This window comes from Oncorhynchus gorbuscha, linkage group LG10 (assembly GCF_021184085.1).
Source record: "Oncorhynchus gorbuscha isolate QuinsamMale2020 ecotype Even-year linkage group LG10, OgorEven_v1.0, whole genome shotgun sequence".
Taxonomy (NCBI): domain Eukaryota; kingdom Metazoa; phylum Chordata; class Actinopteri; order Salmoniformes; family Salmonidae; genus Oncorhynchus; species Oncorhynchus gorbuscha.
Window position 1 is genome coordinate 89,617,039 of NC_060182.1, and position 24,643 is coordinate 89,641,681.

Below are 24,643 nucleotides of genomic sequence, written 5' to 3' on the forward strand. Positions count from 1 at the left end.
CATACATAAACACTATTCACTCACATACATAAACACTATTCACTCACATACTCACATACATAAACACTATTCACTCACATACATAAACACTATTCACTCACATACATGAACACTATTCACTCACATACATGAACACTATTCACTCACATACATGAACACTATTCACTCACATACATGAACACTATTCACTCACATACATGAACACTATTCACTCACATACATAAACACTATTCACTCACATACTCACATACATAAACACTATTCACTCACACGCATATACAAATCAAATCAAATGTATTTATAAAGCCCTCCTTACATCAGCTGATATCTCAAAGTGTTGCACAGAAACCCAGCCTAAAACCCCAAACAGCAAGCAATGCAGGTGTAGAAGCACGTTGGCTTGGAAAAACTCCATAGAAAGGCCAGAACCTAAGAAGAAACCTAGAGAGGAACCAGGCTATGAGGGGTGGCCAGTCCTCTTCTGGTGCCGGGTGGAGACTATAACAGAACATGGCCAACCTTGAGGACCACCGAAAATTACAGTTGATTTGTCAGAAGACAAACCATCCATATTCATTATTCACTCATACAATCACATACATAAATACTATTCACTCATACATAAACACTATTCACTCATACATAAACACTATTCACTCATACATAAACACTATTCACTCATGCATAAACACTATTCACTCATACATAAACACTATTCACTCATACATAAACACTATTCACTCATACATAGACACTATTCACTCATACATAAACACTATTCACTCATACTTAAACACTATTCACTCATACATAAACACTATTCACTCATACATAAACACTATTCATAAACACTATTCACTCATGCATAAACACTATTCACTCATACATAAACACTATTCACTCATACATAAACACTATTCACTCATACATAAACACTATTCACTCATGCATAAACACTATTCACTCATACATAAACACTATTCACTCATACATAAACACTATTCACTCATACATAAACACTATTCACTCATACATAAACACTATTCACTCATACATAAACACTATTCACTCATACATAAACACTATTCACTCATACATAAACACTATTCACTCATACATAAACACTATTCACACATACATAAACACTATTCACTCATACTTAAACACTATTCACTCATACATAAACACTATTCACTCAACAACGTTCTCAACAACGTTCTAACAGAACATGGCCAACCTTGAGGACCACCGAAAATTACAGTTGATTTGTCAGAAGACAAACCATCCATATTCATTATTCACTCATACAATCACATACATAAATACTATTCACTCATACATAAACACTATTCACTCATACATAAACACTATTCACTCATACTTAAACACTATTCACTCATACATAAACACTATTCACTCACACATAAACACTATTCACACATACATAAACACTATTCACTCATACTTAAACACTATTCACTCATACTTAAACACTATTCACTCATACATAAACACTATTCACTCACACATAAACACTATTCACACATACATAAACACTATTCACTCATACTTAAACACTATTCACTCATACATAAACACTATTCACTCATACATAAACACTATTCACTCATACTTAAACACTATTCACTCAACAACGTTCTCTGACCTGTATCCTTGGAGACAGAGCACATAGTGAGGGGCTATAGAGAGACAGGCATGTCCAATCTATGTGCAATGTTTGTGTGTGTGTGTGACTAAACATTATGTAGCTTCATGATCCCTCATGTCTCCATTAAAAAACTTGCAGTTATAGTTTGTCAACTTGATACACAGACAATGAATATATCATATTGAATGTTGAATTACATTGAAATATAATTGTAAAACTATATTCATTCAATTCAGTATCAAAACATGAAATACAAGTTCAATTTATGAATTCAATGATTCAATTTGTGAATTACAAATGCAAACATATTGAATTAAAATAGTTAGGGTTAAGGTTATTTTTGGGACACAGTCAACCCTTCTCAGACTGCACAGCTCTGGCACAGTGTTTCGGGACAAAGACAACACTGCCACTTGGTGGCTAACTATAGTATGATGAGGCAGAAAACTAATGACTGCGGAGGTGAGATGTTTTCTACGGGCAGCAGAGGGGAGCATGTCTCCATGGATACAGAATATTGGCTTCTCCCAGTGTTCTCAGAATGTCAGTCGAGAGGAGAGGTCTCAGTTCCAATACTTCCCTCTTTGAAGTAATTATTGATCTGACATTATTTGGACATAAAGCAGGGACTCCAATACATATATTTGCTTTGATAAACCCACTGTTAGATCAGTGAAAATGTCAAGGAAGGTTTAGGTATAAGAGCATTAGTCATTTAGTATACGCAATTTACAGTCAGTGGTGCATTCAAAGAAGTATTTGAGTAGGGCACTGCGTTTGACTCTGTTTTCGCTGCTCCGTCTGTTATACACAGAGTATACAAAATACTAAATACAACTTCCTGATATTGAATTCTATACTCCTGTTCATTTACTAATTAAATAATGTTACCTCCAGTCTGTTATACCAGGATTTGTAAGATACTGATAGAAACGAAAACAGACAGAGTCCCAGTCTACCAAAGTTAAATGTTTATTCACGGGAACGTTCTAATGTGTACAGGACCTTCAATTTATAGCGACACACATACTTCCACACCAACCATCAAATCCGCCCGCCAATAGAGCCTAGGGGAGTACGTGAGAATAGTGTCTTCCTACTCTCCCCTAAGATAGGGAGAGACCTGGGACTGGGAAGTGTGCCAGCCAAGGTCTCCCCGGATCTGGCTCAGACAGATAGTCTGTTCTCAAAACACTAGACACACTGTTCCCAAAACATTGATTCTATCTAAAACCACACACAGTATTATAATATAATCATCGAATGAGTCTTACACTTACACACATGTATTATAATAATCTATTGATTCAAATTACTTTCATACAATCACATGGTATCAGACCTATGGTTTCAGGACTGTAACATGGTATCAGACCTATGGTTTCAGGACTGTAACATGGTATCAGACCTATGGTTTCAGGACTGTAACATGGTATCAGACCTATGGTTTCAGGACTGTAACATGGTATCAGACCTATGGTTTCAGGACTGTAACATGGTATCAGACCTATGGTTTCAGGACTGTAACATGGTATCAGACCTATGGTTTCAGGACTGTAACATGGTATCAGACCTATGGTTTCAGGACTGTAACATTTATCAGACCTATCAGGACTGTAACATGGTATCAGACCTATGGTTTCAGGACTGTAACATGGTATCAGACCTATGGTTTCAGGACTGTAACATGGTATCAGACCTATGGTTTCAGGACTGTAACATGGTATCAGACCTATGGTTTCAGGACTGTAACATTCTAATCATTTATTAAAACACATTTCCTTATCAAAAACCCTGACAAACTTTTACAGATGCACAATTGAGAGCATCCTATTGGGTTATATCACCTCCTGGTATGGCAATTGCACCGCCCTCAATCGCAAGGCTCTCCAGAGGGTAGTGAGTTCTGCACAACACATCACCGGGGGCAAACTACCTGCCCTCCTGGACACCTACACCACCCGATGTTACAGAAAGGCCAAAAAGATCATCAAGGACAACAACCACCCGAGCCCCTGCCTGTTCACCCCGCTACAAACCAGAAGGCGAGGTCAGTACAGGTGCATCAAAGCTGGGACCGAGAGACTGAAAAACAGCTTCTATCTCAAGGCCATCAGCCTGTTAAACAGCCATCACTAACACAGAGAGGCTGCTACCTACAGTTGAAGTTGGAAATCAGGGAATTTTTACTAGGATTAAATGTCAGGAATTGTGAAAAACTGAGTTGAAATGTATTTGGCTACGGTATATGTAAACTTCCAACTTCAACTGTACATACTGACTAGAAATATTGGCCACTTTAATAAATGGATCACTAGTCACCTTAAATAATTCCACTTTAATAATGTATACATATCTTGCATTACTCATCTCATATGTATATACTGTATTTCATACCATCTGTTGTATCTTGCCTGTGCCGCTTCAGTCATCGCTCATCCATCTATTTATATGTATATATTCTTATTCCATCCCATTAGATTTGTGTGTATCAGGTAGTTGTTGGGGAATTGTTAGATTACTTGTTTGATATTACTGCACTGTCAGAACTTGATGCACAAGTGTAACAATTGCTTAACACTAAAGCTTAAACCCTATTGGACCAGTTAGGTTCTCTATTGGACCAGTTAGGTTCTCTATTGGAGCAGTTAGGTTCTCTTATGGACCAGTTAGGTTACCTACTTGAGCAGTTGGGTTCTCTATTGGACCAGTTAGGTTCTCTACTGGAGCAGTTAGGTTCTCTATTGGACCAGTTAGGTTCTCTATTGGACCAGTTAGGTTCTCTATTGGACCAGTTAGGTTCTCTATTGGACCAGTTAGGTTCTCTATTAGACCAGTTAAGTTCTCTATTGGACCAGTTAGGTACTCTATTGGACCAGTTAGGTTCTCTATTGGACCAGTTAGGTTCTCTATTGGACCAGTTAGGTTCTCTATTGGACCAGTTAGGTTCTCTATTGGACTAGTTAGGTTCTCTATTAGACCAGTTAAGTTCTCTATTGGACCAGTTATGTTCTCTATTGGACCAGTTAGGTTCTCTATTGGACCAGTTAGGTTCTCTATTGGACCAGTTAGGTTCTCTACTGGAGCAGTTAGGTTCTCTATTGGACCAGTTAGGTTCTCTATTGGACCAGTTAGGTACTCTATTGGACCAGTTATGTTCTCTATTGGACCAGTTAGGTACTCTATTGGACCAGTTAGGTTCTCTATTGGACCAGTTAGGTTCTCTACTGGAGCAGTAGGGAGAAATGAAAACCACACAACTGAATCATTCAGGGGAAAAAATGCCAACGTGTATATTGTAAATAAAAATACTTATTTGTACAATGAGCTCAATATGAATGAAATACATCAATAGTACAATAGGCCATATATCCTGCCTATAGTTTACTAGGGTCACCCAGCTCTATCTTAATCCGAGGGTCTCTCAGATGTCAACGCTCAAAGTTCAATAGCAATACAATAAACATGAATCCACAGAAAAACACAAGCCAATTCACAAATACTGATTTTTCCCTCAATCCCTTCACAGCATGTGAAGAGATTAATATCCAGTTCTCTCAGTTTTATACAACTTCTCAACATTTTGAAACTTAGTTTTTATTCATGGAATGGCGGTAGCTATTCACGTTACGTTCCAGCTCTTTTTTTTCAGAATGTTGGCGCAAATTGGTGTATGACTTGAGGTTTGGAGACGGACTAAGAGAATATTGAGTTTTGATTGGCTCAAGATAAACTGCTCGTCATGCAGCTTCTGACAGCTAATTTGTAATAGCTGTCAACTTAAACATATTCATAGCAATATAGTATAATATGATTGATTACTGGAATCCCACGAGTAACGATAAGTATTCAGCATTAGTTGATCTGCGTTACACAAGCATTAACATCTGCTAACCATGTGTATGTGACCAATAAAATTTGATTTGTACCTCCCACTTTTGTCCTCTGAACAGCCTCAATTCGTGGGGACATGGACTCTACAAGGTGTTGAAAGTGTTCCACAGGGACGTTGGCCATGTTGACTCCAATGCTTCCCACAGTTGTGTCAAGTTGGCTGGATGTCCTTTGGGTGGTGGAACATTCTCGATACACACGGGAAACTGTTCAGCTTGAAAACCCCAGCAGCTTTGTAGTTCTTGACAAACTCAAACTGGTACGCCTGACACCTACTATAATATCTCGTTCAAAGGCACTTAAATCATTTGTCTTGCCCATTCACCCTCTGAATGGCACACATACACAATCCATGTCTCAATTGTCTCAAGTCCTAAAAATCCTCCCCTTCATCTACACTGATTGAAGTGGATTGAACAGGTTAAATCAATAAGGGATCATAGATTGACCAGGTGAAAGCTGTCATGGAGTAGGTTGACCAGGTGAAAGCTGTCATGGAGTAGGTTGACCAGGTGAAAGCTGTCATGGAGTAGGTTGACCAGGTGAAAGCTGTCATGGAGTAGGTTGACCAGGTGAAAGCTGTCATGGAGTAGGTTGACCAGGTGAAAGCTGTCATGGAGTAGATTGACCAGGTGAAAGCTGTCATGGAGTAGGTTGACCAGGTGAAAGCTGTCATGGAGTAGGTTGACCAGGTGAAAGCTGTCAGGTGAAAGCTGTCATGGAGTAGGTTGACCAGGTGAAAGCTGTCATGGAGGTAGCTGGTTGACCAGGTGAAATCTGTCATGGAGTAGGTTGACCAGGTGAAAGCTGTCATGGAGTAGGTTGACCAGGTGAAAGCTGTCATGGAGTAGATTGACCAGGTGAAAGCTGTCATGGAGTAGGTTGACCAGGTGAAATCTGTCATGGAGTAGGTTGACCAGGTGAAATCTGTCATGGAGTAGGTTGACCAGGTGAAAGCTGTCATGGAAAGAGTAGGTGTTCTTAATGTTTTGTACACTCAGCGTATATTGTCTTGCACAACATTGACCAAACAGAATATCAGAGAGGTCAGGACAGCTTAGACAAATAAATGTATTTTTTTTTATTGAATATTGTTTCACTACAACAAGGTTTGACAAAACAACTAAATCATTCATTTTTTCCTGAAGGGCGATCCTTTCACAGAAAGGACTATGGATACTTAGTTGCAGACATACAGTAAGGGTGCGTGTAGAAGCTAAGCCACCAAATGAGAGAGTTTAACACAATGCTAAGGTTGTTCAGGTTGTTGTTCTGGTTTTATGGCGGTGCACCTGGACACACACTGGCTTTATACAGCATAGAACATCAATGATCTACCAGAAAAAAATAGTGTTTGTTTGCTCGGATACCCAAATATTAATAAGTAGAAATTATAAGAGTAAAAAAAGAGAAGCTAGGTACATGTCGTTAGAAATGAAATGTTACAGTATGCGCTTTTACTTTGAAATCACACAACAATATCAATTTTATAAGTGTATTCATTATTACACATTTTTTCCAACAATCACGTCTTGCTGCCTTGGCCTGATCTGTGGTTCTAGATCAAGACACCTTGCTCTGCGGTTCTAGGCCGATGTGTCCAGCTGATGAGACCAGCTGTGAAGAGAAGTGGAACTGTCAGGTCTCTCCACTGTACCACAGCAGAGCTGTTTCTAGAACATTCTAAAACAAGGTTCTAGAGCATACGTAGCTCCCTGGAGCAGCATTGGAAAAGCTCAGCGAGAATGTTGATCCAAAACAATTACTTAACTGAGGGACATAGTGGTCTATAATTCCAAATACATCAGGAAGTCGCATTTTGTTTATTACTCCAGAGATATTAGGTAACACAAATGAGGCTAGGATTACAAATGTACATGCATAGTGTACTATTACCATACATGAAATGAAGAGGTTAATGATACTGACACGGCCTTCTCAATAAGGTTTTACTGAGTGGGGAAGAAATGCAAAAGTACTGTGTGAAAGACATTTGGAAGACAAACTCTACTTTCCATTTCTATTGAGAAGGTATGGTTTGGAGATGTATTAGTTAGAACTCTAAGAGAATAGATCATTGGACAAAAAAAAAAGAACAAAAAGAGGCCAGACAGCCTTGTCTGGATCCACACATAGTAAGGTATAATAAAGACATCTTTATATGAACATGACTTGACTTGTGAAAATTGTTTAGCTCTTTGGCCAATTAACTGAGCAATGTAAAAATCCTTAGGCATCAACTTTCTTCAGCTACTGTAAGATGAAATGAGACTATCGCTGGGTAAAAAAAAAAAGGGCACAATATTTTTTTAAAAGTGAATGTGATTTCACAGGTTTGTAATACTGTCACATAAATGTGCACTGCTTATAATACTGACTGACATCAACCGCACACAAATAATAACTTTTCAAAAGAATACAATGCATCTCATTGTTCTAAAAAAGCTCCATTCCAAAAATATTACTTAAAACTTCCAATTAGCTAAAATGATCAAATAAAAAGTAACTGTAAATGTTGTAACAAGTTCCAGTTTGAAATAATAAATTGAGACAGAACAAACACGACAACCCCCAAAACTAACAAAGACAGCTGAGTGAATAATAATATCATAATGTTTCAGCATACAGAAAGAAAAGTCTAAATCCCAGTTTGAGAGCTGGCCTAAACACTAACAAACTCCATTTTGTCTGTGTGTGGATTACGTCTTGGATTTTCTCAGCTCTGCGCACACAGACAGGTGAGGGCATGTAGAAACTCATCCTGCCCCAAGCAACAGAGCAGACCTGAAACAGCCAATGACGTTGCCCGTTCTCCACGTCGCGTGACAGGAAACGAACTGTCACAGATTCAAATATGTCTGTTATAAGGATGGTAGGATAGGGATGGTAGATGACATCATTATAGAGGTAATCCCCTTCAATGATTACTGGTTAATAAACAGACTGTTTGAATAATGATTTTTAAAGTCTGATGTCAATGATTAAATACCAAATATACTGCTGAGCAACAATAAAGGTAGAGGGGAGCCGTATGACATAAAAACAGATCTCCGTGATTCGTGTGGTCAAGTGTTGCTAAGCGAGAAGCTGGGATTGATTGTCAAGGCACGGTTGTGGTTCAGGACTTGCATAGGTATAATGAAGGCATGTGGGGTGTGTTCCTAATTTCAGTCTCCTCCCCACACGAGCAGACAGCTCTACAGAGGAACTGTTGGCACATTGCACTTCCTGGCAAAGAGAGGAGAAATGGCGTGTCATGTCTAATCTCAGACTAGCGCATGCTGGATTTGGTTCTGGGCTCCGAGATGATGTCATATCACGTCATACATACTACATACTGGAGACAGAGGGAAGGGAGATGCAGGACATCACCAGTGTTTCTTCTTCTGGATCAACCTCTAGATTCTGGACCAATCCAGATCCTGCTCATTGTGACGTCATAATATCCTGTCATGGACTCACAAAGCTGTATCATTTGATTGATTGGTTACACACTACAATAATAATAATAATAATAATAAGTGGACATGACATGTTTTCTTTAGTTTAATGCAACTTGTCTTTGGTTCATAGCACAAATAGCTTCACTATGTATTTTTTGTAGGGGAAGGAGTGGGATCTACTCTTCATGGCAGAACATTTTGATATTGGCTGTGTGTGTTTTATGGTATGTGTGTAGTACTGCGTTAGTAAAGTCATAGTAGGCAAACACAAGACGTTGATTTTATTTTTCTGTGAAAGCATTATTTTGCTTAGCACACCCAAGGTTCAGATCCAAAAAACCATTCTGGATAAAGTACATGCTTTGGAAGAAAGTCAGAGGTTGTATAAATAACAGGGTGATGGTGAGATATTCCTTGCCGTTCCTTAACTTTTCCCTTTACTCTCCCAACCAGAGTGTCACTGTGGACTATTATCAGTCCGATTAAAAGATGCTGTCAGCTTTTCTTGAAACCCAGAAAAGGTTTATCCTTTTATTTTTTAAATATTTGTTATTATACCCCCGTTTTGGCAAAAGATTCCTCTGAAAGGGCTTTCGTTATCAGTTATCTGTCTCTCCGGTGTAGGTCGTCTCAGGTGTTACCATGGTTACGTTGACTGGTGATGTCATTCTGGTGGATTATAGGGCTTTTAACCTCCTGACTCTTCCCACTATGGTGCAGATGGCTGTTATGGCTGACAGGTTATGGCAACAGACAGATAAACCAAGCATCACCTCTCCAAACCTCAAACACTCTTCTCTCGTCCCATTCTGTTTCCTGAGGCACCTACAGGTCTGAGCAGTGGAGGCAGGGGTCATGAGGCCACACTTTTTTGCCTCCCCCATCCATCCATCACACCACAAACTCTGGGACCTCGTCGCTGGTCAGCTCCAGGGAGAAGTACTTGCTGGTCCTCTTGATGGGGAAGCCGTCAAGCTGATCACCGCGGATCCCGGCGCACTGCTCGGCAAGGTTGCCCTGGTAACCACTGCTGTCGCTCAGCTCCTGGGCACAGCCGAAGGTGTAGCTGTGGGCGGTGTCCTGGCATAGCTCCGCCCATTGGAGGCAGCCCTTCTGGTAGAGACGCACATCGTCCAGGGATTGGCTGTGGCGGTCCGTCGATGTCTGAGGCTTCCTGCACACCGTCGTCTGGGGAACAGAAGGAAAACTAAACAATCAGTAAATATATTCCATTTTTTTAACAATGTAAAAACTGCTGTACTTGCCTTTTCCCTTGTTGTTAATATGACTAGGATGGGGGTTGTTAATATGACTAGGATGGGTTGTTAATATGACTAGGATGGGGGTTGTTAATATGACTAGGATGGGTTGTTAATATGACTAGGATGGGTTGTTAATATGACTAGGATGGGTTGTTAATATGACTAGGATGGGGGTTGTTAATATGACTAGGATGGGTTGTTAATATGACTAGGATGGGGGTTGTTAATATGACTAGGATGGGGGTTGTTAATATGACTAGGATGGGGGTTGTTAATATGACTAGGATGGGGTTGTTAATATGACTAGGATGGGGGTTGTTAATATGACTAGGATGGGGTTGTTAATATGACTAGGATGGGGGGGTTGTTAATATGACTAGGATGGGGGTTGTTAATATGACTAGGATGGGGGTTGTTAATATGACTAGGATGGGGGTTGTTAATATGACTAGGATGGGGGTTGTTAATATGACTAGGATGGGGGTTGTTAATATGACTAGGATGGGGGTTGTTAATATGACTAGGATGGGTTGTTAATATGACTAGGATGGGTTGTTAATATGACTAGGATGGGTTGTTAATATGACTAGGATGGGGGTTGTTAATATGACTAGGATGGGGGTTGTTAATATGACTAGGATGGGTTGTTAATATGACTAGGATGGGGGTTGTTAATATGACTAGGATGGGGGTTGTTAATATGACTAGGATGGGGGTTGTTAATATGACTAGGATGGGTTGTTAATATGACTAGGATGGGGGTTGTTAATATGACTAGGATGGGTTGTTAATATGACTAGGATGGGGGTTGTTAATATGACTAGGATGGGGGTTGTTAATATGACTAGGATGGGGTTGTTAATATGACTAGGATGGGTTGTTAATATGACTAGGATGGGGGTTGTTAATATGACTAGGATGGGGGTTGTTAATATGACTAGGATGGGGGTTGTTAATATGACTAGGATGGGGGTTGTTAATATGACTAGGATGGGTTGTTAATATGACTAGGATGGGGGTTGTTAATATGACTAGGATGGGGGTTGTTAATATGACTAGGATGGGTTGTTAATATGACTAGGATGGGGGTTGTTAATATGACTAGGATGGGGGTTGTTAATATGACTAGGATGGGGGTTGTTAATATGACTAGGATGGGGGTTGTTAATATGACTAGGATGGGTTGTTAATATGACTAGGATGGGTTGTTAATATGACTATGATGGGGGTTGTTAATATGACTAGGATGGGGGTTGTTAATATGACTAGGATGGGGGTTGTTAATATGACTAGGATGGGTTGTTAATATGACTAGGATGGGGGTTGTTAATATGACTAGGATGGGGGTTGTTAATAATATGACTAGGATGGGGGTTGTTAATATGACTAGGATGGGTTGTTAATATGACTAGGATGGGTTGTTAATATGACTAGGATGGGTTGTTAATATGACTAGGATGGGTTGTTAATATGACTAGGATGGGGGTTGTTAATATGACTAGGATGGGGGTTGTTAATATGACTAGGATAGGGGGTTGTTAATATGACTAGGATGGGTTGTTAATATGACTAGGATGGGGGTTGTTAATATGACTAGGATGGGTTGTTAATATGACTAGGATGGGGGTTGTTAATATGACTAGGATGGGGGTTGTTAATATGACTAGGATGGGGGTTGTTAATATGACTAGGATGAGTTGTTAATATGACTAGGATGGGGGTTGTTAATATGACTAGGATGGGGGTTGTTAATATGACTAGGATGGGGGTTGTTAATATGACTAGGATGGGTTGTTAATATGACTAGGATGGGTTGTTAATATGACTAGGATGGGTTGTTAATATGACTAGGATGGGTTGTTAATATGACTAGGATGGGTTGTTAATATGACTAGGATGGGGGTTGTTAATATGACTAGGATGGGTTGTTAATATGACTAGGATGGGTTGTTAATATGACTAGGATGGGTTGTTAATATGACTAGGATGGGGTTGTTAATATGACTAGGATGGGTTGTTAATATGACTAGGATGGGTTGTTAATATGACTAGGATGGGGTTGTTAATATGACTAGGATGGGGTTGTTAATATGACTAGGATGGGTTGTTAATATGACTAGGATGGGTTGTTAATATGACTAGGATGGGTTGTTAATATGACTAGGATGGGTTGTTAATATGACTAGGATGGGGGTTGTTAATATGACTAGGATGGGGGTTGTTAATATGACTAGGATGGGTTGTTAATATGACTAGGATGGGGGTTGTTAATATGACTAGGATGGGGGTTGTTAATATGACTAGGATGGGTTGTTAATATGACTAGGATGGGGGTTGTTAATATGACTAGGATGGGGGTTGTTAATATGACTAGGATGGGTTGTTAATATGACTAGGATGGGGGTTGTTAATATGACTAGGATGGGTTGTTAATATGACTAGGATGGGGGTTGTTAATATGACTAGGATGGGTTGTTAATATGACTAGGATGGGTTGTTAATATGACTAGGATGGGTTGTTAATATGACTAGGATGGGTTGTTAATATGACTAGGATGGGGGTTGTTAATATGACTAGGATGGGGGTTGTTAATATGACTAGGATGGGTTGTTAATATGACTAGGATGGGTTGTTAATATGACTAGGATGGGGGTTGTTAATATGACTAGGATGGGGGTTGTTAATATGACTAGGATAGGGGGGTTGTTAATATGACTAGGATGGGTTGTTAATATGACTAGGATGGGGGTTGTTAATATGACTAGGATGGGGGTTGTTAATATGACTAGGATGGGTTGTTAATATGACTAGGATGGGGGTTGTTAATATGACTAGGATGGGGGTTGTTAATATGACTAGGATGGGTTGTTAATATGACTATGGGGGTTGTTAATATGATGGGGGTTGTTAATATGACTAGGATAGGGGTTGTTAATATGACTAGGATGGGGGGGGTTGTTAATATGACTAGGATGGGTTGTTAATATGACTAGGATGGGGTTGTTAATATGACTAGGATGGGGGTTGTTAATATGACTAGGATGGGGGTTGTTAATATGACTAGGATGGGGGTTGTTAATATGACTAGGATGGGGGTTGTTAATATGACTAGGATGGGGGTTGTTAATATGACTAGGATGGGGGTTGTTAATATGACTAGGATGGGTTGTTAATATGACTAGGATGGGTTGTTAATATGACTAGGATGGGTTGTTAATATGACTAGGATGGGTTGTTAATATGACTAGGATGGGGGTTGTTAATATGACTAGGATGGGTTGTTAATATGACTAGGATTGTGTTGCTAATATGACTAGGATGGGTTGTTAATATGACTAGGATTGGTTGTTAATATGACTAGGATGGGTTGTTAATATGACTAGGATGGGGGTTGTTAATATGACTAGGATGGGTTGTTAATATGACTAGGATGGGTTGTTAATATGACTAGGATGGGTTGTTAATATGACTAGGATGGGTTGTTAATATGACTAGGATGGGGGTTGTTAATATGACTAGGATGGGTTGTTAATATGACTAGGATGGGTTGTTAATATGACTAGGATGGGGGTTGTTAATATGACTAGGATGGGGGTTGTTAATATGACTAGGATGGGTTGTTAATATGACTAGGATGGGTTGTTAATATGACTAGGATGGGTTGTTAATATGACTAGGATGGGTTGTTAATATGACTAGGATGGGGGTTGTTAATATGACTAGGATGGGGGTTGTTAATATGACTAGGATGGGTTGTTAATATGACTAGGATGGGTTGTTAATATGACTAGGATGGGTTGTTAATATGACTAGGATGGGTTGTTAATATGACTAGGATGGGTTGTTAATATGACTAGGATGGGGTTGTTAATATGACTAGGATGGGGGTTGTTAATATGACTAGGATGGGGGTTGTTAATATGACTAGGATGGGGGTTGTTAATATGACTAGGATGGGGGTTGTTAATATGACTAGGATGGGTTGTTAATATGACTAGGATGGGTTGTTAATATGGGGGTTGACTAGGATGGGTTGTTAATATGACTAGGATGGGTTGTTAATATGACTAGGATGGGGGTTGTTAATATGACTAGGATGGGTTGTTAATATGACTAGGATGGGTTGTTAATATGACTAGGATGGGTTGTTAATATGACTAGGATGGGTTGTTAATATGACTAGGATGGGTTGTTAATATGACTAGGATGGGTTGTTAATATGACTAGGATGGGTTGTTAATATGACTAGGATGGGGGTTGTTAATATGACTAGGATGGGGGTTGTTAATATGACTAGGATGGGGGTTGTTAATATGACTAGGATGGGTTGTTAATATGACTAGGATGGGGGTTGTTAATATGACTAGGATGGGTTGTTAATATGACTAGGATGGGGGTTGTTAATATGACTAGGATAGGGGGGTTGTTAATATGACTAGGATGGGTTGTTAATATGACTAGGATGGGTTGTTAATATGACTAGGATGGGGGGGGTTGTTAATATGACTAGGATGGGTTGTTAATATGACTAGGATGGGGGTTGTTAATATGACTAGGATGGGGGTTGTTAATATGACTAGGATGGGTTGTTAATATGACTAGGATGGGGGTTGTTAATATGACTAGGATGGGGGTTGTTAATATGACTAGGATGGGTTGTTAATATGACTAGGATGGGTTGTTAATATGACTAGGATGGGTTGTTAATATGACTAGGATGGGGGTTGTTAATATGACTAGGATGGGGGTTGTTAATATGACAAGGATGGGGGTTGTTAATATGACTAGGATGGGGGTTGTTAATATGACTAGGATGGGGGTTGTTAATATGACTAGGATGGGGGTTGTTAATATGACTAGGATGGGGGTTGTTAATATGACTAGGATGGGTTGTTAATATGACTAGGATGGGTTGTTAATATGACTAGGATGGGTTGTTAATATGACTAGGATGGGTTGTTAATATGACTAGGATGGGGGTTGTTAATATGACTAGGATGGGTTGTTAATATGACTAGGATTGTGTTGCTAATATGACTAGGATGGGGGTTGTTAATATGACTAGGATGGGGGTTGTTAATATGACTAGGATGGGGGTTGTTAATATGACTAGGATTGTGTTGCTAATATGACTAGGATTGTGTCTTTGGCTTCTGGACAACAAAATAGAATTCATATGAATACCAATAGAACAGGTCTCACTGTCCAACCGGTGATTTTGTTGTGCTCATGTAGCATATGCTGTGCGCGTGTTATAAAGAAGATGCATGACGAACTAACGACAATACACACACATCAATTTAATTCCATTATGCAAATTGACCTATAGGCCGATAAGCATGACCGGTAAACGGTTAACTGTTAAAAGTTCTTTGGGATAGGGGGCAGCATTTTCACTTTTGGATGAATAGCGTGCCCAGAGTGAACTGCCTCCTACTCAGTCCTAGATGCTAATATATGCATATTATTATTAGTATTGGATAGAAAACACTTAAAAATTTCTAAAACTGTTTGAATGATGTCTGTGAGTATAACAGAACTCATATGGCAGGGAAAAACCTGAGAAAAAATCCAAACAGGAAGTGGGAAATCTGAGGTTTGTAGTTTTTGAACTCAGCCCTATCAAATACACAGTGGGATATGGGTCAAGATGCACTTCCTAAGGCTTCCACTAGATGTCAATAGTCTTTAGAAACTTGAATGAGGCTTCTACTGTGAAGTGGGACCGGATGAGAGCTCTTTGAGTCAGTGGTCTGGCAGAGTGTCACAGCCTCATGACGCGCGGTCACGAGAGAGTTAGCTCTCATTCCATGGTTTTTCTACAGACAATGGAATTCTCCGGTTGGAACATTATTGAACTTTTATGATAAAAACATCCAAAAGATTGATTCTATACTTAGTTTGACAAGTTTCTTCGACCTGTAATATAACTTTTTGAGCGTTTCGTCCGACTGGACCAGATCGCGCTTTTGGATTTGTTTACCAAACGCCCTAACAAAAGAAGCTATTGGACATAAATGGACATAAATGATGGACAATATCGAACAAAACAATCATTTATTGTGGAACTCTGATTTCTGGGAGTGCATTCTGATGAAGATCATCAAAGGTAAGTGAATATTTATAATGCTATTTATGAATAATGTTGACTACCCAACATGGTGGATATTTCTCTGGCTGGTTTGGGCTCTGAGCGCCGTTCTCAGATTATGCTTTTTCCATAAAGTTTTTTTGAAATCTGACACAGCTGCTGCATTAAGGAGAAGTGTATCTAAAGTTCCATGTATAACACTAGAATTTTCATCAACATTTATAATGAGTAGTTCTGGGAATTCATTTGGCTCTCTGCACAACCACCGCATGTTTTAGAACTACTGAACGTAACGCGCCAATGTAAAATTAGATTTTTTTGAACGGGGTTCCGCTAGACAGGTTAACATCCCTAGTCAGTACCAAACAGGATAAACTGTCACTGACCTGAGGAAGAGACTCAATGCTCTGGCCTCTCATCTTCACAACTGTCTCAGAGGAACTGGAGGTGGATGAGCTGACCTCCTTCACTATGAGTCCTACAGTGCAGACAGAGAGGATGACATTCATAAAAACAACAACTAATACAGCACCATCTGTTGACCACCCAGCCAAGTTCAATTCAACCAGTCTCACTGAGATAGGAGGCTGTCCTAAATGAGTGAATGAAGACAGCAAGACAGTAAGAGGTTGTATGTACCAGAGCCTGGACTGGGTAGAAAATAAAGACAGTGGTTGTATGTACCAGAGTATCCGTTGGTCTGGTGTGGGTAGATAAGACAGTGGTTGTATGTACCAGAGTATCCGTTGGTCTGGTGTGGGTAGATAATACAGTGGTTGTATGTACCAGAGTATCCGTTGGTCTGGTGTGGGAAGATAAGACAGTGGTTGTATGTACCAGAGTATATGTTGATCTGGTCTTGGTAGAGAAGCTAAGACAGTGGTTGTATTGTACCAGAGTATCCGTTGGTCTGGTGTGGGAAGATAAGACAGTGGTTGTATGTACCAGAGTATCCGTTGGTCTGGTGTGGGAAGATAAGACAGTGGTTGTATGTACCAGAGTATCTGTTGGTCTAGTGTGGGTAGATAAGATAAGACAGTGGTTGTATGTACCAGAGTATATGTTGATCTGGTGTGGGAAGATAAGATAAGACAGTGGTTGTATGTACCAGAGTATATGTTGATCTGGTGTGGGAAGATAAGACAGTGGTTGTATGTACCAGAGTATCCGTTGGTCTGGTGTGGGTAGATAAGATAAGACAGTGGTTGTATGTACCAGAGTATCCGTTGGTCTGGTGTGGGGAGATAAGATAATACAGTGGTTGTATGTACCAGAGTATCCGTTGGTCTGGTGTGGGGAGATAAGATAAGACAGTGGTTGTATGTACCAGAGTATCCGTTGGTCTGGTGTGGGGAGATAAGATAAGACAGTGGTTGTATGTACCAGAGTATCCGTTGCTCTGGTGTGGGTAGATAAGACAATGGTTGTATGTACCAGAGTATCCGTTGGTCTGGTGTGGGGAGATAAGACAGTGGTTGTATGTACCAGAGTATCCGTTGGTCTGGTGTGGGTAGATAAGATAAGACAGTGGTTGTATGTACCAGAGTATCCATTGGTCTGGTGTGGGGAGATAAGATAAGACAGTGGTTGTATGTACCAGAGTATCCGTTGGTCTGGTGTGGGAAGATAAGATAAGACAGTGGTTGTATGTACCAGAGTATCCGTTGGTCTGGTGTGGGGAGATAAGATAAGACAGTGGTTGTATGTACCAGAGTATCCGTTGGTCTGGTGTGGGAAGATAAGACAGTAGTTGTATGTACCAGAGTATCCGTTGGTCTGGTGTGGGGAGATAAGATAATACAGTGGTTGTATGTACCAGAGTATCCGTTGGTCTGGTGTGGGAAGATAAGACAGTAGTTGTATGTACCAGAGTATATGTTGATCTGGTCTTGGTAGAGAAGCTAAGACAGTGGTTGTATGTACCAGAGTATCCGTTGGTCTGGTCAGGGGACATGGTCAGCATGTCCTCGGTGATGTGGATGCACAGGTCCTGGTTCAGGTCCAGGGTCAGCTCATGGAGCTCCTCATAGTCTTTCGGGTCGTCCACTAACATCTCAATCTCTGGAGGTAAAGACAGACACTAGTATTAACCTCTGGGGGGACGGACAGTCAGACAGACACTAATATTAACCTCTGGGGGGACGGACAGTCAGACAGACACTAGTATTAACCTCTGGGGGGACGGACAGTCAGACAGACACTAATATTAACCTCTGGGGGGACGGACAGTCAGACAGACACTAATATTAACCTCTGGGGGGACAGTCAGACAGACACTAATATTAACCTCTGGGGGACAGTCAGACAGACACTAGTACACTAGTATTAACCTCTGGGGGACGGACAGTCAGACAGACACTAATATTAACCTCTGGGGGACAGTCAGACAGACACTAATATTAACCTCTGGGGGACGGACAGTCAGACAGACACTAATATTAACCTCTGGGGGACAGTCAGACAGACACTAGTATTAACCTCTGGGGGGACTGTCAGACAGACACTAGCATTAACCTCTGGGGGGACAGTCAGACAGACACTAGTATTAACCTCTGGGGGGACAGTCAGACAGACAGACACTAATATTAACCTCTGGGGGGACGGACAGTCAGACAGACACTAATATTAACCTCTGGGGGGACGGACAGTCAGACAGACACTAGTATTAACCTCTGGGGGGACAGTCAGACAGACACTAGTATTAACCTCTGGGGGGACAGTCAGGCAGACACTAGTATTAACCTCTGGGGGGACAGTCAGACAGACAGACACTAGTATTAACCTCTGGGGGGACAGTCAGACAGACACTAATATTAACCTCTGGGGGGACAGTCAGACAGACACTAATATTAACCTCTGGGGGGACAGTCAGACAGACACTAATATTAACCTCTGGGGGGGGACAGTCAGACAGACACTAATATTAACCTCTGGGGGGACGGACAGTCAGACAGACACTAATATTAACCTCTGGGGGGACGGACAGTCAGACAGACACTAATATTAACCTCTGGGGGGGACAGTCAGACAGACACTAATATTAACCTCTGGGGGGACAGTCAGACAGACACTAATATTAACCTCTGGGGGACAGTCAGACAGACACTAATATTAACCTCTGGGGGACAGTCAGACAGACACTAGTATTAACCTCTGGGGGGGGACACTATATTAACCTCTGGGGGACAGTCAGACAGACACTAATATTAACCTCTGGGGGGACAGTCAGACAGACACTAATATTAACCTCTGGGGGGACGGACAGTCAGACAGACACTAATATTAACCTCTGGGGGGACAGTCAGACAGACACTAGTATTAACCTCTGGGGGGACTGTCAGACAGACACTAGCATTGACCTCTGGGGGGACAGTCAGACAGACACTAGTATTAACCTCTGGGGGGACAGTCAGACAGACAGACACTAATATTAACCTCTGGGGGACACTAATATTAACCTCTGGGGGGACAGTCAGACAGACACTAATATTAACCTCTGGGGGGACAGACAGTCAGACAGACACTAGTATTAACCTCTGGGGGGACAGTCAGACAGACACTAGTATTAACCTCTGGGGGGACAGTCAGGCAGACACTAGTATTAACCTCTGGGGGGACAGTCAGACAGACAGACACTAGTATTAACCTCTGGGGGGACAGTCAGACAGACACTAATATTAACCTCTGGGGGGACAGTCAGACAGACACTAATATTAACCTCTGGGGGACAGTCAGACAGACACTAATATTAACCTCTGGGGGGACGGACAGTCAGACAGACACTAATATTAACCTCTGGGGGGACGGACAGTCAGACAGACACTAATATTAACCTCTGGGGGGACAGTCAGACAGATACTAATATTAACCTCTGGGGGGACAGTCAGACAGACACTAGTATTAACCTCTGGGGGGACGGACAGTCAGACAGACACTAATATTAACCTCTGGGGGGACAGTCAGACAGACACTAATATTAACCTCTGGGGGGACGGACAGTCAGACAGACACTAATATTAATCTCTGGGGGGACAGTCAGTCAGACAGACACTAATATTAATCTCTGGGGGGACAGTCAGACAGACAGTAATATTAATCTCTGGGGGGACAGTCAGACAGACAGTAATATTAATCTCTGTGGGGACAGTCAGACAGACAGTAATATTAATCTCTGGGGGAACTGTCAGACAGTCAGACAGACAGACAGTAATATTAATCTCTGGGGGGACAGTCAGACAGACACTAGTATTAACCTCTGGGGGGACGGACAGTCAGACAGACACTAATATTAACCTCTGGGGGGACAGTCAGACAGACACTAATATTAACCTCTGGGGGGACAGTGAGACAGACAGACACTAATATTAACCTCTGGGGGGACAGTGAGACAGACAGACACTAATATTAATCTCTGGGGGGACAGTCAGTCAGACAGACACTAATATTAATCTCTGGGGGGACAGTCAGACAGACAGACACTAGTATTAATCTCTGGGGGGACAGTCAGACAGACAGACACTAATATTAATCTCTGGGGGGACAGTCAGACAGACACTAATATTAATCTCTGGGGGGACAGTCAGACAGACACTAATATTAATCTCTGGGGGGACAGTCAAACAGAAACTAATATTAACCTCTGGGGGGACAGTCAGACAGACACTAATATTAATCTCTGGGGGGACAGTCAGACAGTCAGTCAGACAGACACTAATATTAATCTCTGGGGGGACAGTCAGACAGACACTAATATTAATCTCTGGGGGACAGTCAGACAGAAACTAATATTAACCTCTGGGGGGACAGTCAGACAGACACTAATATTAATCTCTGGGGGGACAGTCAGACAGTCAGTCAGACAAACACTAATATTAATCTCTGGGGGGACAGTCAGACAGACAGACACTAATATTAATCTCTGGGGGGACAGTCAGACAGACACTAATATTAATCTCTGGGGGGACAGTCAGACAGTCAGTCAGACAGACACTAATATTAATCTCTGGGGGGACAGTCAGACAGACAGACACTAATATTAATCTCTGGGGGGACCGTGTGCGTGTCCCTTGCCGTGTGCGTGTCCCTTGCCGTGTGCGTGTCCCTTGCCGTGTGCGTGTCCCTTGCCGTGTGCGTGTCCCTTGCCGTGTGCGTGTCCCTTGCCGTGTGCGTGTCCTTTGCCGTGTGCGTGTCCCTTGCCGTGTGCGTGTCCCTTGCCGTGTGCGTGTCCCTTGCCGTGTGCGTGTCCCTTGCCGTGTGTGCGTCCCTTGCCGTGTGTGCGTCCCTTGCCGTGTGTGTGTCCCTTGCCGTGTGCGTGTCCCTTGCCGTGTGCGTGTCCTTTGCCATGTGCGCGTCCCTTGCCGTGTGCGCGTCCCTTGCCGTGTGCGTGTCCCTTGCCGTGTGCGTGTCCTTTGCCATGTGTGCGTCCCTTGCCGTGTGTATGTCCCTTGCCGTGTGCGTGTCCCTTGCCGTGTGCGTGTCCCTTGCCGTGTGCGTGTCCTTTGCCATGTGTGCGTCCCTTGCCGTGTGTGTGTCCCTTGCCGTGTGCGTGTCCCTTGCCGTGTGCGTGTCCCTTGCCGTGTGCGTGTCCCTTGCTGTGTGTGTAATTGATTGCCTTACCATCATCGTCCAGAATCCGCTCCTTGCCCCCGCTCTCTACCCCCGAGGTGTGTGAGCTCCCATGGCTAGTAGTTGAAGAGCTGCAGGTTCTCAGGGCCCTGTGTAGGGCCCCTCCAGGGGCCAGGAAACTGTCTGTCTCCACCCCAGAGGTTCGTGAGCTGCTGTGGCTGGCGGTGGAGTGGCGAGAAAGGCGTTTGAGGTGAGACACGGTGCTGCCGGCGCTGCTGCCGCTGGCCCGGGAACGCTTGTCCAGCCCGTCCATATCCAGCTCCAACGCATCGCTGATGTACGACTCACGGTACTGCTTCTTGTCTGGAGAGGAGGGATAGACAGAGGGTTAGACACAGCAGTACCACAGATAAAGAGCCTCACAGGAGCTGGTCAGAATAGAGAATTCACTCCTAAGGAATCGTGGATATGCCATACAGGTATATGTGACGGCAGGTAGCCTAGTGGTTTAAGAACATTGGTCAGGTAACTGAAAAGGTAGCTGGGTCAAATCCCAGAGCAGACTAGGTTAAAAATCTGTCTGTGCCCTTGAGCAAGGCACTTAACCCTAATTGCTTTTATAAGTCACTCTGGAAAAGAGTGTGTGCTAAATGGCTAAAATGTAAATATCAACATTACAACTGGCTAAGGGAAGGAATGCTGAATTTCACAGAGACACCAGGAGAATCCTGGGAGTCAAATTTCTCCAGTATGGCAAGATGGCAGCATGGCCAGGTAGGTGTGTCCAGGTATGTAATGTACCTTCGTTCTCCTCCAGCCTTCGGACTTGTTTGAGAACAGGCTGCAGGTTCATGTAGAGGCGATGGCTGTTGCTGAGTAACTGTAGGAGGTGGCGGGACCGCAGGGGACAACCGGTGTAGTAGATCAGTTTACGGGCTGACGGGAGACCATCCGGCAGGATCTCAAACTTCTTACCCTGAAAACAGACAAGCGAGAGAGGAATAGGAGTTAGAATCCTTGTAGGATATCTCTATGCTATCTATGCTATCTACACGTCATCCAGCTGATGTAACACTATGATCATGGAAGATCTTGGTGTCTGAGATACTAATGGAGCGACGATCCTGTGTGATTCAACAGACACCAGTGTGAGTGTTGCATCTTTTTGAATGATCAGTTTGTTTCCAGAGGGATATACATGAGAAGATTCAGACACTTCGCCAGAGAGCCAGATATCCCCACAGGCAAAAACACACAATGGGGGGGCAGAACCGTCTCTTCTTTGAAAACTATTCTGCGCCCCCCCATCTTACAACCAAAACAAGACACAAACCCAACTGCAGACACGTTTCAAAGTTTTCTTATTAGTTTATTAGGATCTCCGTTAGCTTTTGTAGCAGCAGCTACTCTTCCTGGGGTCCACGAACAACACAAAGCATGACAAGTAACAAAACACTGATACAGTGATAGACGAGGACAGTCTAGCAAACTGAAAATACGATAAGCAATAATACTAAAAAATATATGAGCATTAATAAAAAATATATATAAACAATAAAACAAACAAAAGTGTGTCTCTTTACAGTCCTCGCCGTTCCATGAGATGTTGTTTCATCCCATCTTTAAAAGGTCATTTTGCTGTTTGAGTAATTGGAGATTGAAGGGAATTGCATGTGATCATGGCTCTGTATATTACGGTGCGCTGCTGTGAATTACATTTTAACATTCTGATCAGAAAGCTATTTGATTACGCAGACAAAAATCTGGAATTTTCATCACAGTAATATTTATCATTAAAACTAAGAGAAGCAGTTCATCTCTTTTCAACACTCAACCAGGAAAGAATGGCACGCACGCTGTTGTTGTCGTTCGTTCTGTATGTGAGGTTAAGGGCGAGGCGTGCTGCTCTGTTTTGAGTCAGCTGCAGCTTTGTTAGGTCTTTCTTTGCTGCATTTGACCACATTACCGGACAGTAATCAAGATGTGACAAGACCACAGTCTAAACAACTAGTACCGTTGATTTGTGTCAAAAACGCAGAACATCTTTTTTATAAACAGACATAGCCCTCCCCATCTTCACAACTACTTTGTCAATATGACTTGACCATAATTGACCATCCAATGTTATACCTAGGAGATTAGCTTCCTCAATGACTTGACCATCCTGTGTTATAGATGAGCTTCCTCAATGACTTGACCATCCAATGTTATAGATTAGCTTCCTCAATGACTTGACCATCCAATGTTATAGATGAGCTTCCTCAATGACTTGACCATCCAATGTTATAGATTAGCTTCCTCAATGACTTGACCATCCAATGTTATAGATGAGCTTCCTCAATGACTTGACCATCCAGTGTTATAGATGAGCTTCCTCAATGACTTGACCATCCAGTGTTATAGATGAGCTTCCTCAATGACTTGACCATCCAGTGTTATAGATGAGCTTCCTCAATGACTTGACCATCCAATGTTATAGATGAGCTTCCTCAATGACTTGACCATCCAATGTTATAGATGAGCTTCCTCAATGACTTGACCATCCAATGTTATAGATGAGCTTCCTCAATGACTTGACCATCCAGTGTTATAGATGAGCTTCCTCAATGACTTGACCATCCAGTGTTATAGATGAGCTTCCTCAATGACTTGACCATCCAGTGTTATAGATGAGCTTCCTCAATGACTTGACCATCCAGTGTTATAGATGAGCTTCCT

At 41.9% G+C, this 24,643-nt stretch overlaps 1 protein-coding gene across 1 annotated transcript in view; it reads right to left on the bottom strand.

Moving 5' to 3' along the window:
* Positions 1-6,626: 6,626 nt before the first annotated feature.
* Positions 6,627-24,643, bottom strand: part of LOC124046718 (FERM domain-containing protein 6-like) — a 63,648-nt gene continuing 45,631 nt past the window's right edge. The window contains exons 10-14 of the mRNA XM_046367428.1: positions 22,727-22,901; positions 21,977-22,288; positions 18,284-18,421; positions 16,747-16,838; positions 6,627-10,194 (exon numbers count right to left, since the gene is read on the bottom strand). Of these exons, the coding sequence (XP_046223384.1) occupies positions 9,898-10,194; positions 16,747-16,838; positions 18,284-18,421; positions 21,977-22,288; positions 22,727-22,901 (1,014 nt within the window). The 3' untranslated portion in view covers positions 6,627-9,897. The remainder of the gene's footprint in view (positions 10,195-16,746; positions 16,839-18,283; positions 18,422-21,976; positions 22,289-22,726; positions 22,902-24,643) is intronic.